This window comes from Empidonax traillii, unplaced genomic scaffold, assembly GCF_003031625.1.
Source record: "Empidonax traillii isolate 1590-97213 ecotype Southwest subspecies unplaced genomic scaffold, ASM303162v1 scaffold215:size2007263, whole genome shotgun sequence".
Lineage (NCBI taxonomy): Eukaryota > Metazoa > Chordata > Aves > Passeriformes > Tyrannidae > Empidonax > Empidonax traillii.
In genome coordinates, this window is record NW_020955408.1 from 799,472 (window position 1) to 814,521 (window position 15,050).

General features: G+C 36.4%; 1 protein-coding gene across 4 annotated transcripts in view; it reads left to right on the forward strand.

Moving 5' to 3' along the window:
• SS18 (SS18, nBAF chromatin remodeling complex subunit) overlaps window positions 1-15,050 on the forward strand; it is a 44,649-nt gene that overhangs the window by 2,630 nt on the left and 26,969 nt on the right. For 3 of the 4 annotated variants that reach the window (XM_027887553.1, XM_027887551.1, XM_027887552.1), the window contains exons 2-3: window positions 1,285-1,361; window positions 2,640-2,724. In XM_027887553.1, coding sequence (XP_027743354.1) covers window positions 1,285-1,361; window positions 2,640-2,724 — 162 coding nt within the window. Of the gene's footprint in view, window positions 1-1,284; window positions 1,362-2,639; window positions 2,725-9,635; window positions 9,681-15,050 lie in introns of those variants that run through there. The other variant, XM_027887554.1, reaches the window with a different exon arrangement.

Consider the following 15,050-nt stretch of genomic DNA (forward strand, 5'->3'; position numbering starts at 1 on the left):
TTGGCAGTAAATTTTCCATTTTGTTCAGTTGACTTGGATAACTTGGCTTGTAGCTGAGATTAGCCGTGGTTTTGCTGAGTCTTGTCTGATCAGAGTGTGGGATGGGGGTTAAAAAGACAAGAGTGTGGGGATGTGCAACTCTAGGAAACCAGGCTGGGTTTTTTTCCTATTTATGTGACTTTGTGAACTTCCTGTAGAAAGCTCTGAGATTGGCCATTTCCCATGATTTTTAGAACTACTTTTTTCTTTTTGTTGGAAAACAAATTCATATGTGTTCATTTTTGTGGACACTTCTGAAGTATAACAGAACTATTGTGCCTGTTAGTCCTGATTCTGGCCAGGACAGGGTTAATTTTTGCAGTAGCCAGGAGGGGCATGGCTGGGACTCCGAGGCTGTTCTGTTCCACCTTACATCAGGGATGTGGGAAGGGGGCCCTTCCAGATCAGATAGTCTGGTGGAGTCAGGTATTTTCATGAGTCCTGTGTGTTGAGCACTCACATGTGAATTGTTCACCACTCTTGTACACTGTGTTATTAATGTTGTTGCTGATACTGTTTGTTTTCTTATTTCATTGCTGTTTCCAGTAAATTGTTCTTGTGTGATCTTTACCTGTTGTGCCTCCAGTTCTCTTCTCCAGCCACCAAAGGGGTGGTGGGGGAAGTGAGCAAGGGGCGTGTGGTTTGGAGTGTTTCAGTAGGAACACTAAATTGGGGAATACCATTCTTCAACCACAACACCATTAAACCAAGTATCTATAAAATGCAGTTTGGTTAGAGATTCTTCATGTAAATGTGGCCTAGCTTTCCAGCACATTTCCTTGAAACAAATGTGACTGGTCAACTCACTTCTCATCAATAACAATTTCAATGCCTTTTGTTATTAAATTTATAAACAATTGTGGGCTTTAGAAGGAGAAGGGGAACTTGGGGTGTAAACTTTAAGCAAGTTTCTTGTTAGCAATGAAATGAAGGAATGCCGAAAACGTCTAAAATTTCTAAGAACTTGATGCAGAACAGGCAAGTATTTGAACAGGATGCTTCACAAATGTAGCTGTGGTAGTGCTATGAAACCCTTAAACTGAAACCATTAATACTAATCAGAGGGGAAAAATGGGAGCAAAAGAGTGTTCTATAAATAACTGGTAAAGTAGAACTTTCTGGATTACTACTTTTTTTGTTGTTGTTATTAAGAACTGAGAAGAGGAGCAAGACTCAGAACTTATTTTCAGTGCCTTTCCGCAAAGAACATGAAACTTACTCCAAACTTCTTCTTTATTGTTTCAGATGTTGGATGAAAATAACCATCTTATTCAGTGTATAATGGACTATCAGAACAAAGGAAAGACTTCTGAATGCTCTCAGTAAGACCTTAATCAATACCTTCTGTGGACTGGGTGAATTTTCATCTAGATCACTGTTACAGATTTGTTTAGCTCACCTTGTAGGAGAACTGTGCTCTGAAGAACAGATAAGTTGTGCTACAGATAAAATTTATGTGGGGTTTTTTATTTGCTGTATGAATATCACTTCTGTCTCTGAAATGTTACAACTTGCCTACTGCAAGTTGATGTCATGATGACAACCCTCATAAAAATTGGGACTGTATAACAAAGACCTTTTCCCTCTGTATCATAATTACACTTTGGGAAAGAGGTGACTTTCTTTTCAAACATTTCAAAATCATGTAGGAAAATGGACCTTTCTTCTTCATGATGGCATGTTTGAAAACTGCCTGCTTTTCACTTGCCCAAGAACAAATAGGTTTGTTGTAAATGTTTGGCTTGCCAAAATATCCCACGTGGACTTGCTGTCTAGTGAGAACTGTGGAAGGAGTGAATTTTTAAGGAATCTTATATTCTCATTACCCTTTTCTGGCATGAGATGATCATGGCACCCATGTAATCAAGTATGGAGTCATGGGATAGACAGAGCAGTGTAGTATAGCTCAAGTCCCTTGCCAAGAGAAATAGTAGTCTGGGAATAGGAGGGAGATCATAGCTAACAGGTATTTTTGGTTTAAGGGAATACTTTTGTTCTAGTACAGTTAGTGTATTAAGCTGTTTGCAAGTCTGTAGTTATGTGCCTGTGCTCTGTTCCTGCTTTCAAGGTTATTTTTGTGACTGGATGAGATGTTGAGATGAGGGACTGTGGTTCTGTTACAGGAAAATCACTCCATAGCAAACTTCCAAAGCTTAAGGTCCTGATGAAATGTGTGCACTGGTCTTAGTCACGATTCACATAAATCTATGGTATCTTGTATATTGGGACATAATAACTCTCTTTCTCTAGTGTTTGTGATGAAAATTACATGAAACAGGCACAAACACAAGAAAGAGCCCTATGTCTTCTGGGAATTTAGTTTAGGGCAGGAAGTGAAATAGGTGAGAACAGTGTCACCCAGCTTTAGATTTTTGCACAAGACAGAAGTAGAGAATATACAGGCACATTTGGGGGAGATGTTGGGAACGATTGGACAATAGATAAGTGTGACGGGAAGAAGCTTAAGATTCCTAATAATGGTGCTCTTATAAGTCTCTTGAATCTTGATTTACAGAGGTAGCTTGTTTGACGTGTAGAGTAAATTCTGATATTACTGTATTTGTGAATTAAGATCTGTTTTGCTTTGTTTATTTTGATAGATACCAGCAGATGCTGCATACAAACTTGGTTTACCTGGCCACTATTGCTGACTCCAACCAGAACATGCAGTCTCTTCTACCAGCAGTAAGTATAAATAGTGTAAAAGTAGGTAATAGATTTCATTTGGATTCCTGGAGGAAAAACAAAACAAAACAACCAAACAGGTGTTTGAGGTAATGACCAAACACTTTACCTCTGATTTACTGTATAGTGAGCACGTGATGCAGTGTGTCTTCATGCTGTATTTGGAGTAATCGTGGTGCTTAGGTCTTGCTTGAAACCTGACTTGTTTATCTGGAGACTGTTTATTGTGAATCAGATGTGCAGTGCAGAGATTATCTGGCCTCCCCCCCCCTCCCCTCCCTCAGCTGAGAACTGTAGTGCTATGGCACTTAGTCAACAACTACAGCAGTACACTTTTTCCTCCTACGTTGGGGAAAGGTGGGGGGATAAGATGGGCTTTTTTTTTTAATAATTTATTTTTATTTTTCACTGGAATATCATCCATGCTCTTGCCTCAGTGGAGTGAGGCTGGGTAAATTTTTGTGTGCTTTTCTATACTGTAGTCAAGTCTCAAATTCTTTGCCTCTCTCCTGTTTTGGAAAACAACCCTTTTTTAAGATGGGTAACGACAGCATGAAAAAAATAAGGGCTCACAGGCTTAACTTAAGACTCTGCATTACTTTACATTTCTTGGATATTACATGCTGTCTTTTTAATCTAAATTTTTCTGCATCTGTATTCCTGAACTCTGTATTTTATAAGAATCATGAAATTTTTCCCATGTTCCATTGTTTATGGAGCAGTAAGGAAAGAAACAGCAAACGTTAAAATAGCTTTCTATCTGTTTGCTTTCTGTGTTAATCGGAAAGCTTGGGGAGTTCATTGTGAGTAACACAAGGAAGTTCTTTGTTTTTTTGGTAATAAGACTTTTCTTGAATTAATATAGTCTTGATTCATTTCTGTAATATGAAACTAAAAAGAATGTCTGTAAAACAGTCATTCCTAGATACTAGTTTTCACCAACTGAAATTGAATTACTTTTTCTTTGGTCTCTGGAGAAGTGTTCTCCAATCATTGCTACTAGCAAAGCATCCTTTCAAGTTGGTACCTAGAGGACTATAGAAACAGTGCTTCATTATGTCCAACCTGTTGTGCCTGTAGAGGCTTCTCTTTTTATAAATCCATGCTTGTAGCTGAGGGGGAGGGAGAGAAACCTTTAAGAGGGCTGTGTGTGTTCCTCAACTAATATGTTTTTTGAGGCTTAATTCATATCCTGGTTCTGATGACAACTGGAAATGAATTTGACCTTATCCTAGTCCCTGGCGAACAGCCCTGCTGTTAAAGTTGAATGTGATGACATTCTCTTCTTAAAAGAAAATGAAGATAGGGCTGGGAAAGGCTTTTGCAGATCTGGACTGAAGTGCATTTCTGATTTTGAATGGAAGGAATATTCTACACTACTGAGAAAAACAGCGTAGTGTTGGGTGGAGGGAGAAGGAGTCCCCTTTGAGCAGCTGAGGAGGGGAATTAAAAAAGGAACTTCTTTGTTTTTCTTACAAACTAAAATACAAAATGAAATTTTGATCTTCAGTGTTACCTAAATGTAGACACTCTGACCTACCAAGTAAAAGATATCCCTGAAATGTGGTAGCATAATCAGATAAGGTTACTTTTGTTGGGGTTTATAGAAGAATATTCTTTAAATTCTTTGTCTTCCCAGTAAATTTTAGTTAGAAGAATTTGGGAATATGTGAGCTACTACTTCCTGCAATGCAGGATAAACTACTTCAGACTCTTGCCCTCTATTGGATTTCCATTTAAGAACTGATGAGGCTCAAGTTGTCTTGAAAGTATTAAGTTTTTCTTTGCCATGCTTCTCTATCAGCTGTTGGGCAGTTTACTACATTCAAGGTTGTGCGTAGCAACAGTTAAATATGGAGAAAGATACTCTGTGTAGACATCTACTATTTTTGATACTAAATTATCATATTTCTAATGCAGTAACTTTCCACATAACTTAGGAGGGATTGAGTCTGGATAGCTTCTGAAGGTGGATTCCATCTCATCTATTCATCTCTGGAAGGTTGTTCTCCTAGTAAACTGTATATTCTTTTTTTGTTTAGATTTTATCTTGTTGCTGTTTTTATCAGCTAAATAAATTCTCAAAAAATTTCTCAACTCAAAGTATTTTGTAGAAAGTAATAGTTATGTAGTAAAGTGAGGTTGAAAAGAGAATACTGCTGCTAAGATAAGCATTCACACTGAAGAAAAAGGATGCACGGCCAGGTTCAGTGATGTTTTTAATACAAGCTAAAATGATTCTAACCTGATAATAACTTCATTGTATCCTCTGGCAGTATTCCTTAGACTTAATACATAAAGCATGGCTGGGAAAATTGTTGGGAAAATGTTCATGGTCAGCTGCTGTATCTCTGTCCTCGTCCTTCAGAAGGCACTGTTCTAATGAAATGTCTGGCATCCTTTCTGAAACTCTGGTGTTGCTTGTAGAGAACAAGAAGTGCAGTGAGCCAACAGCGTTGTGCAGAGAAATGTTTCTGTAAAGAGGACCTGGAAGTGAGGAAAAGGTGGAACAGGTGAAGGAAGCACTGCAGGGTCTGGGTGAAGGGAACTAGAAAAACTGAAACTCCAGTGTCATAACAAAGCTCCTGTTGTCTTTGTATGCACGCTAGAGTATTAAATGATGACTTTTGGGGTTAGAGACCTTCTTTCACATTAAAAGACAAAAAGAGTGTGAGGTTATTCTGGAGCCAGCCAGTTGTTCCTCAGCTTTGTGAACAGCAGCATTATTAAGGGGAGGGCTGTTTTGGAATGTCTTCCCATCTGGATAAGAGCACTAAGTCCACTTCTGAAGTTGATACAACTGTTTCCTCTTGTAGAGGTGTCACAGGTGTTTCTTGCTTGGATAGCAGTTAGAAGTCTCTTTACCACCACCTTGTCAGATGAGCCAGCTTACCAAAAAGGGGCTTGTAAGGTGAGGAACACAACACTGTTGAAGTGATATTTCATTAGTGCTGCTTTTGAGGGAGGCTATAACAAGGTATTGGCGTCCTTGAACTGTAGAGAGCAAAGGTGCAATTAAAGTGGTAGTGAAGTATTGTGTGCGTGTGTTCCTAAACACATGAAATCTCAAACTGCAGAACAGGCATCTTATCCTCTGGTTTTTTTGTTTGTTTGTTTTTGACAGTGTTTTAGTGGCCCTAAAAAGGCGTTGCAAACTGCTGAATAAAAAAACTCCAGCTTTTGTACTTGGACATTTTCTCTCCTTTATGTCTTAATTTTGCCAAGTATTTATAAGGAAACAACTCATGACCATCACTTTATTTGGTATGTAAAGGGGAACTTTCCATTTTATGATGGGTAGATATTGAGGTCTGCAGGAACTATTTGATTGGGTTTTTGATTATTTGATTTGGTTTCATTATTTGGGGATTTTTTTAAATGCAGAAGTTTTTTTTTTTTTTCAGTGTTTTTCTTACATAATATATCTTGCCTTCTGTCAGAATGCAGAGCATGAGTTTTCAATGTGTATTTCAAGAAGGTGCTGAAAATAAATGATTATTACTCACTTGCATAACATACCAGTTTTTTTAAAGTTGAAAGGGCCAGTTTCTTCCAGTTGCAAGATAAAGTTTCCAAAAAAAACTTGTTGTGTCCAAGTTGTAGAAAAATCTGGACATCACATTAAATTGTTTATCTAAATTTCACAATGCTGGAAAGATTATTAATAAACTAATTAAAAAAGTCTTTTTTTTTTCTTGCTTGAGATATTTATTTCAAAACTAAAGCTTTTTGTAGGACTTGTGAAATCCCTTATTGTGTGCTGTTTCCAAGCTTGTCACACAGATTAGAGTGGAGTCTGTGCCACTTTAGTTATAAAATACTTCTATATAAAATGGTAATTGCTTTTTATAAACACCCAACATCAACAGGCACTGAAATGCTGTTTATTTCCAAAACAACTGCTGCAAGTGATAGAACCAGTAAACATAATTAGTAGCACTTGATGAAAACTTGCCTTCAACTTATTGGAAGACTTTTTAAATTTATTTTGTTTGTGGGTGGCGATTGTCTTTTTTTTTTCCTAAGTTGTGGAGTTCTGCAGGCTAAATAGGAATTTTTGACGTAAGCATGGTTTCAGTCAAACAGTGGAAAGTCTCATATGATCTTAAACACACTTTATTTTTCAAAGGGGTAGTGTTTAATCTATAGTTTTAATAAACCTATGATGTTTCTAGAAAAAAAATTGTAGTCTTAGGAACTGAACAGTGCACTCTGCTTTTTTGGTAGCCTTTATCTGAACATAAAAGTTGTCTAAAATATATGTTAATTGAATTATCTTGATGCTGTTTTTCTTGAAAAAAGCAAGGTGGGATCCAGAAAATAAAAACATGGATCAGTTTTAATAGCTTAAAATAAAATTCTGAAATAAAAACTTGTTACTGATGATGAGAGGAATCTTAAATTTATGAGATTCTTGTTCAGTTATGTACTAAGTGCCTGGGAAAGTCTGATATCTGTGGTAGTGTTATGGTTTAACCCTAGCTGGCAACTATGTACCACACAGCTGCTCCCTCACCCCACACACCTTCCCTCTCCTCATACTGGGATGGGCAGGAGAATCAGAAGAAAAGCTAAAACCTATGGGTTAAGATAAGAACAGTTTAATAATTTAAATAAAATACTATAATAGTTATCACAGAGTATGCTGAGTTGGAAGGGATCCACAAGGATTGTCAAGTCCAACCCTTAGCCCTTACACAGGACCACCCCAAGAGTCACACTGTGTGCCTGAGAGTAATCATCCAAACACCTCGTGAACTCTGTCAGGCTTGGTGCTGTGACCACCTCCCTGGGGAGCCTGTTCCAGTGCTCAACCACCCTCTGAGTGAAGAAGCTTTTTCTAATATCCAACCTAAATTGCCCCTGACACAACTTCAGGCCGTTTGCTTGGGTCCTGTCACTCATCACTGCAGAGTAATGTAACTGTAATTAAACTGAGATAGCTTTTGCTTAGACCAGTGCCGAGTCTGAGTGTGATCTATGGTTTGGAAAATCCCTATTACCAGTTGGGGTCTGCTGTCCTGGCTGTGCTCCCTCCTGGCTTCTTGCACACCTGCTCCCTGACAGGGCATGGGAAACTGAAAAGTCCTTGACTTAAGAGTAAGTGCTGCTTAGCAACAACTAAAACATCAGTGTATTATCAAGGTTATTCTCCTACTGAATCCAAAACACAGCCCTGTACCAGCTATTAGGAAGAAAATCAACTCTATCCCACGGGAAACCAGGATAGGTAGTATAGCAAAAAGTTTGTTTGTGGTGTGTGCTTTCTTGTTCCTCACAGCTGGCATCAATCTTTAAACCTCTGGATTAATTCAGTGTGTATGTAATGTTAGTGTATTGATTAAATTAGTTTTAAAGCAGATACACAGAGCAGTATGGTGCATAATTCTGCATTGGCTTTTTAGAACACAAGTCCATGCCCAATTCAAGATTAACCATTTGTAAACTGACTTAACAGAGAACAGAGCAAAAGGAAGGTCAAATGTTTCCTGTCAAGAGGCGAGGGAGCTATTAGTCATAACTGGAGCTTGGATTTTGAAGAATAGTTGCTCTGATTAAATGTTTGTTAAATAATTTTTAAAAAATCATAATAATTTCTCAAGACTTTTTAAAAGGAAATATATTAGGTAATGGATTTCTTGGGAAAGGGAGGAAAGATGTAGTGATCATACCTACCATATCGTGTGACTACAGTCCAAGGAGTTTTCCTGGTGCTCTTCAAACAAGGTACAAGTAGAACCACTATGATTTGATGGGTAAAAGAAATTTAGCTTCACACTCCTGTCGTGTTATTAGAAACTCAAGCCAGTGCAAATCCATAATCGATAAAAGCTAATTTATTTGGGCTTGCATACTCCATGAAAATCTTAATTTCTTAAATTAATTGTTCCTCCAACTCTTCAAGCTCTTGCATTTTTATTTGCAATGTTGGTTTTGCATAACAAAAAAGATGTCCTTTGTTTTGTAAGCAAGAAGCACGTGGGGTAAGCATCTTTTGGAAATAGTCGCCAGCACCCAATTAGGCTTTGTCAGCGATGAGTGGGAAATGTGGGACATGGAGATTCATGTTGTATTACTGCAGTACTCTTAAGATGTCAGCATTACCACTGCGTTAGTGATCTCAGCACTTGAACAAAATGGAAAATACGACTTTTCTTGAAGTTGTACAGTATTCCAGGTCTGTTAGAGATGAGCTTTAATTTCTTGTTGCTGTCCATAGCCTAGGTCTCAGGTATGACTGCAGTAACCAGTTATAAAAGCAATGCATTATGATCTAGCAGTTTCAGTGCTTGCAGAGAGGTCCAGTGTGTCTGTATCACTTAATTGTCTTTGCTTTAGGCCGGCATGTGATTAACTCTATCCATTTGCTTTCTTTGACGCTTTGCATGCTATTTGGCTTCTGACCTCTCAGTGGACACACTGTTTGTCTGCAGGTTCATTGTATGTAAAGATGTGGTTATGAGATATTAACCAAAAGAGAACTAGTTTTACAAATAGGGATACAGATTTTTATTTATTTTGAGTAGAGTATGAAACGAAACACATCCATTGCTTATACCATCAAACTGAAAATCTGCTAATAGGAAGGAAATCCTGTAGAATTGTCAGTAGTACAAGTTTTTGAGAAGACTTAAAAGCAAAACAACCAAGTTTACTATGATGTAAGTTTTGTAGGCAGTTTCTTCCCTAGCTTTTTTTGTTGAATCTCTAAGAATAATAGTCTTTGTGTCGATATAAATCTTCTAGAGCTAGTAATGTCATCCTGTTTTAGCAAAAGAGAATTGTGTATGTTGTGTTTTTAAAAGAATTTTCAGATTGTGGATCCTCAATTGATCCACGTATTCCATGGTCTCATAATAAAAATTCCTTTTCCAGGTTGTTTGTTTTGGTCCAGAGAGGCTTTTAAAAGTTGAAAAGAAGGTTGGTGGCTGTTTTACCAAGATTTCATTTTGATGGTAATGGTTATGCTGATATCACCAGAGCTGTGCTCTCATCAACTGCAGTTCTGCTGTGTGATGTTTTAAAGTTGTTGTAGGATGAAAAATCTGCAGTCAAAATTAATTAGGTGTAAAGGGTAACATTTTCATTCTGGATTACTTCAGACTAACTTCAGGACTGGGTTGGCACAACTGAGTGAATATTGTTGGAAACTGAGAGCTGCTGGAAGGAGCTTCTTCAACTCCACTTAAAAAAAAATAAATAAAATCGGAATGTGGGAATTTAAGTTGTTAGTATGTTAGGTGAACTCAGAGACTACTAGCTACCACTTTAAATCAGAGGGTTTTTTAAGTTCTCTAAGCTACTTTGCATGTGTTGCTAATGAGGTGTGTCCACACGGGGAGCTAGTGCACTGTACACAAAAAACTACTACTGTTGCCTCCTAACTTCTGAGGCTGATTTAGAAATCAGTAAAAATAGCTAGCAGTTTGAAATAAGAGTATGCTCTGAAGTATAGTTCTTTCATACTTGAAGATGTGATTTACCTCTCTGTGGTACAGTATCTGCTCAATGAATGCCAGTTTGAACCGTAGGCAGTTTGCTGGGACCTGTACTAGGCAGTCTGGTACACAGGTGCTGAGTCCTTCAGCCTCTTTGGTTTTGCTGTTCCCCCAGTGCCATGCTTTAAGGGTTCTGCAGGATTCTTTCTGCGATTCTTTCTGCTTTAATTGAGTTTACATAGGACCTTTCAGCTAGCAGAGAGGTGGATTTTTTTCTCTTAGGTTACTAACTGCAAGCAAAACCTGTAAATATTAGACCAGGTAATAATCCGTCTTAAAAGCAAAAGAGGCAAGAGGCTGTGGAACACAAAGCTCCTGCTTTTGGGGGCAGATATGAACTGCATATTATTGGGGAATTATAGAGCACCTCTGAAGTTCTCTAGTTTCAGTAACTCAGTGTGCTGCAAGCTAATATCTACAGTTAATTCATTTATAGTCACTTATCATAAACCCTTCTGAATTCATACCAGATTGTTTAATTTCTGATTTAAATAATTTCTAGTTATATCAAGAGTTACAAATTTTTTGTGATTATTTTTAAATTATCAGAATAACTATTGCAATGAGGTCATCAGATATTTTAGAGTTAAATTTTCTGTTTGTTAAAATGTTTAAGAGTATTGGTATGGTGAAATATTTTTACACGGTGATATCTGCAATTTGAAACAATAAAAATTCCAATTTCCTCTTCAAACAGAGTGCTTTAAGTTTTACATTATGCACTATTTTAAAATTTTGTTCAAATCTTAAGTCAGAATGTCTCTGATTTTTGAAGATACAGATGTGTAAATCAAGATATATAAACTGGATGTCATTTAGATTTCCTTACTGCTAGTGTCACACCTTGTACTCCAACAGTGAGAGTAGAAACTACATTTGTATTTAACTTTACTGTTTAGATATGATTGTTAATACTTTTCCTATAGAAATCTTTTCTGTCCCTAAATATTACACTTGCTGAAAATCGATACATGTTCTTTATTTTTTTCTTTTGAGACATTTAGTTCTAGAATACCCTGTTCATTGTAGAAGAAGAGTCATAACCCAATTAAATAAATCCCTACTCTTTTAGTTCTCAAAAATGTATTCCTTTATGGTCTTACTTCCCAGTCTGACACCTCAGTAAGTATACTCTGCAGGTGCCATCACCACCTATCAACAGAGGACTGCTCTCTGAGACCAGGACAGGTCCTGTTATATTAGCCATGTGATACGCGCAGGGCAGAGTACCTCCTGGGAGGTACTCTGCATTTTACTTTGCAGAAAATGGTATTTGAGAATTGAAGACAAAAATGATTTATTAAGTCCTCTTCTTTTTAAGGCTTCTCTTGGAAAGATTAGAAAGCTTTTATGTTTGTATTCCATGTAGCTTTTAAGTGTTATTCGGAGAGGATTTCACGAAAATTGTATTTTTGATAGTGTAGTTTAAATATCTATTGCTAGTTGTATTGATTAACTATATTGCATTTTAATGTGCGTAACAGTAGTTCCTGGTTTTTTACGTTTCACTGATGACTGAGTTAGTATTCCACCTCAGTTTGTATAGCAGTAGAAGTTCCATAAACAAATCCTTGAAAATTCCAGGTGTACAATTCCACCATGGCAGATTTTATTCTTACTGTCTTTCATTTGATCTAAGTTATTATTTAAAAGAAAAAAAACCTCTAAAAAAATGCAGTGTGGCTGTTGTTTTAAGTGCATGCTTTCAAATAATTTTTAGATTTAGTATGATTTTGTTTGCTGAAAGTTGTCAGTTAAAATCTTGTCTATTTTTTCTTTTCTCTTGTTTTTCTTGTCTCTTTTTTTTTGGTTGCAGCTGTTGGGTCAGTTTCAGTCTTTTTCCAGTTCTGATTTGCAGAATTGGACTAAATAGCTTATAATTATTGTTTTTCATGCTCTGATAAATTTTAAATGCTCATAGCAGCTATAAATGTAATCTGTGTGTTTGGGGAAATGAGCCAAAAATTAGTGTTTAGCAAGTGAAGCCATGTCTAACATCTTCTAATTCTTTAATTTACTTTTTACTGATAGCAAAATATTTAACATTTTCTACTTCATAATTGGAATAAAATCGTCAGTGATTTTGGTTTTCATTCCTTTTTGTCAGGCATCCAGCAGGAGGGAAGTAGCCTTTCCTTTGGTTCTGTTAACCTTATTACATTTGTATTCCATTTCACCCTTCATAACTAGACTTAAGGGGTAGGGTTCATGTTGGGTAGCTTTCCTTTCGCAGTGGGTGGGTTGTTTCTTTGGAGGGCTGTGTAATCCTTTTGTATTTTAAAAGGATCTTCACCATGTGTAGTGCATGTTACTGCGAATAGTCCATTTCCTTCTGTAAAGAACAAAAAAAGTTAAATAACCCAGGCTGTGTGGTTGGGGTCTTTGTTTAATTATTGTTGTGGGGTATTTTAATGAAGTCTGATTTTAAAGAAGTTTATCACCTGTAAAAACCTGGATCAACTCCAATAGAAATAGGGAAGTTGCCATTTTAAAACAATTTTTTCTTGTTTTCTTCTGTCTGCGTCCAGTAGAAAAATACTCTGGAGGATTTTCACTGGGGAATAATTATATCTGCAGGAGACATTTCATTTTAATTACTATCATATAGTGATTGGTTTATGATCTGACATGAAAGCTTATAATACACTTTTAAAATATCCTCTGTAATATTCTGTATAACTGTTTCTGTTGCATATATGTATGTTTAATTATCTCTGAACCTTATTTAAACTTTGTTCTGGTGCCTTGTGCTAATGAATTCCTCAGGTTTATATAATTTATGTGGTGCCTTGTATATTTAATGTTATTCCTCCATTTACTGACTCTTCTCCTGAGGTTTTTTTTTGTTGTTAAACCATAAATTGAAGGATCTACTTTTTGTATGTGTCATACATTAAGTTGTATTTCTGTCATATCCTCTTACGTTAAATTTCTTCTTATATTTAAAAAAAAACACCCATCCTTTTTTACTAGTTTCAGGTGATAACATTCAAAATTTTTAATCACTATTACCTATCTTCAGAATCTTTCTGTTTTTACAGTATCTTTTGGTGATTGCTTTCCCCAACTGAATGCGTATCATGATCACAAATACCTTGGTCTTTTTTTTCTTTCATATTGTACATTACTTTTGATATATCAAGTACTGACGATAATCAGAAAGTGACCACGAGTATTATGAATAGTTTTTATGCGTTTTGGAGTTTTCTGTTTGTTTTTTCTTGGAGAGTTTTTTGTGATTTTTTTTTTTCCCCTGAGCAAACTGTCTGTGTTGTGGTAATTTATTTTTTCTCTGGGTTAATGGCAATAGGAGTTTCCTCTTTCTGAAGAAAGAATGGCTCAGAGTTCAGTGTATTTGCCATATATTTATCTCTGTTGAATTTTACTTGGCACCTTCTGTTCAGTACTGGTGCAGTATCTTTAGATGTTGACATTTACTAAGAAATATTTTCAGGAGCCCTCTATATGTTCCTTTATTCTTTCAACTTCTTTGGGCAGTTTTTGATCACTGCAAGTGTGTACCCCTGAGCAAAAAGGCTTTGTCAAAAAACTTGTATTAAGAAGATTTTGTTAAATATGCATATAGGTGGTTTAATTTATATTTTAAAAAACTTCTAATAGATTAGCAAGATTTTACTTTATTGACACTTTACTAAGTCATCTTTATTTTTACCCTTGGCATTTTATGGTACTCTAATTATTTTCATAATTTTACCTGTAGCCCAGGGAGCACATAATTCCTAGAATTGGTCCCACAACTTTTTTATAAATAGAGGTACAGTGTTTGTCTACCTTCTAGTCATCTTATAGGGTAGTTTATTGTAATGGAAGATTGGAATTTTTTAGCAGTTTCGTCCTTTTTCTTGCTTTATTTTCAAGAATCTGAAGTGAGTTCACACAGGTCTTTGGGCTGCTTCTATATCCAGGAGCTCCTTTTGCTGAGTTATTTTCTGGTTGTACCTTTTTGAGTGTTTTTAATTACTCCCTCAGTTCTCTTAATTCCCTGTGGTTTGTGAAGTCTCTTGCAGGTTTTTGTATCTAATGGGATTTTTAAAGTTCTTAATACTTTTTTCCCCTGTCCTTGCGTGTTTGTGTTCTTATGCGGGTTTTTTGATAACTGCAGTGTTTGTCTTAAAGGAGAGTAGCTTTGAAAACTTCCAGACTTAAATGTTAGAGTTGGAATGTAGTTTTTCTCAGATAACCTTTGAAGTTATTTTTCTTCCCTCTTTCCATGCATAGGGGCGTGCCTGTGTTTATGCATTATCACCTACAGGATAGCTAAAACCTAGGTAGGGTCTAATCTTTTTTAGTACTTTATAGTATTTTTCATTATCGTGTTGTAGGAACATTGGATTTGCTAATGTTTTATGCTTGGAATCTAAGAAGTTCATTTTAATTCTGGAAACATTTCAGCTTGGTTGGTTTCTGACTTTGCCCTCAGTTTGCTAACATGGGACTACTGTTAGTCTCTGAGCTCTGGCTGCTCATGTGGAGGTACCAAGTGTGTTGGTTTTGCTGGTATTCCTAAACATACTTTCTAAATAAAAATTAAAAATAGTCTGTTTTCTTTTTTTGTTTGTTTCTCTGAATATCAGTTTTAGATAATTTCTGTTACATGCAGAAGTAGGACGATAGTGAGTTTTGAAAGTGAGGGGAAGGAAGATTTAACTGAGGTGAAGCAACCTTGCTTTGGTTGCTCGCTAGTGGAGGAAGAACAACCAAATAAAGCAGTTCGGAGAGTAGAGCCGCCTTTCATTCTTACTTTCTCTACCTTCTGCCACTTCTGCTATAGGATGAGGAAGGAACTTGCTTATAAAATGTCATTCT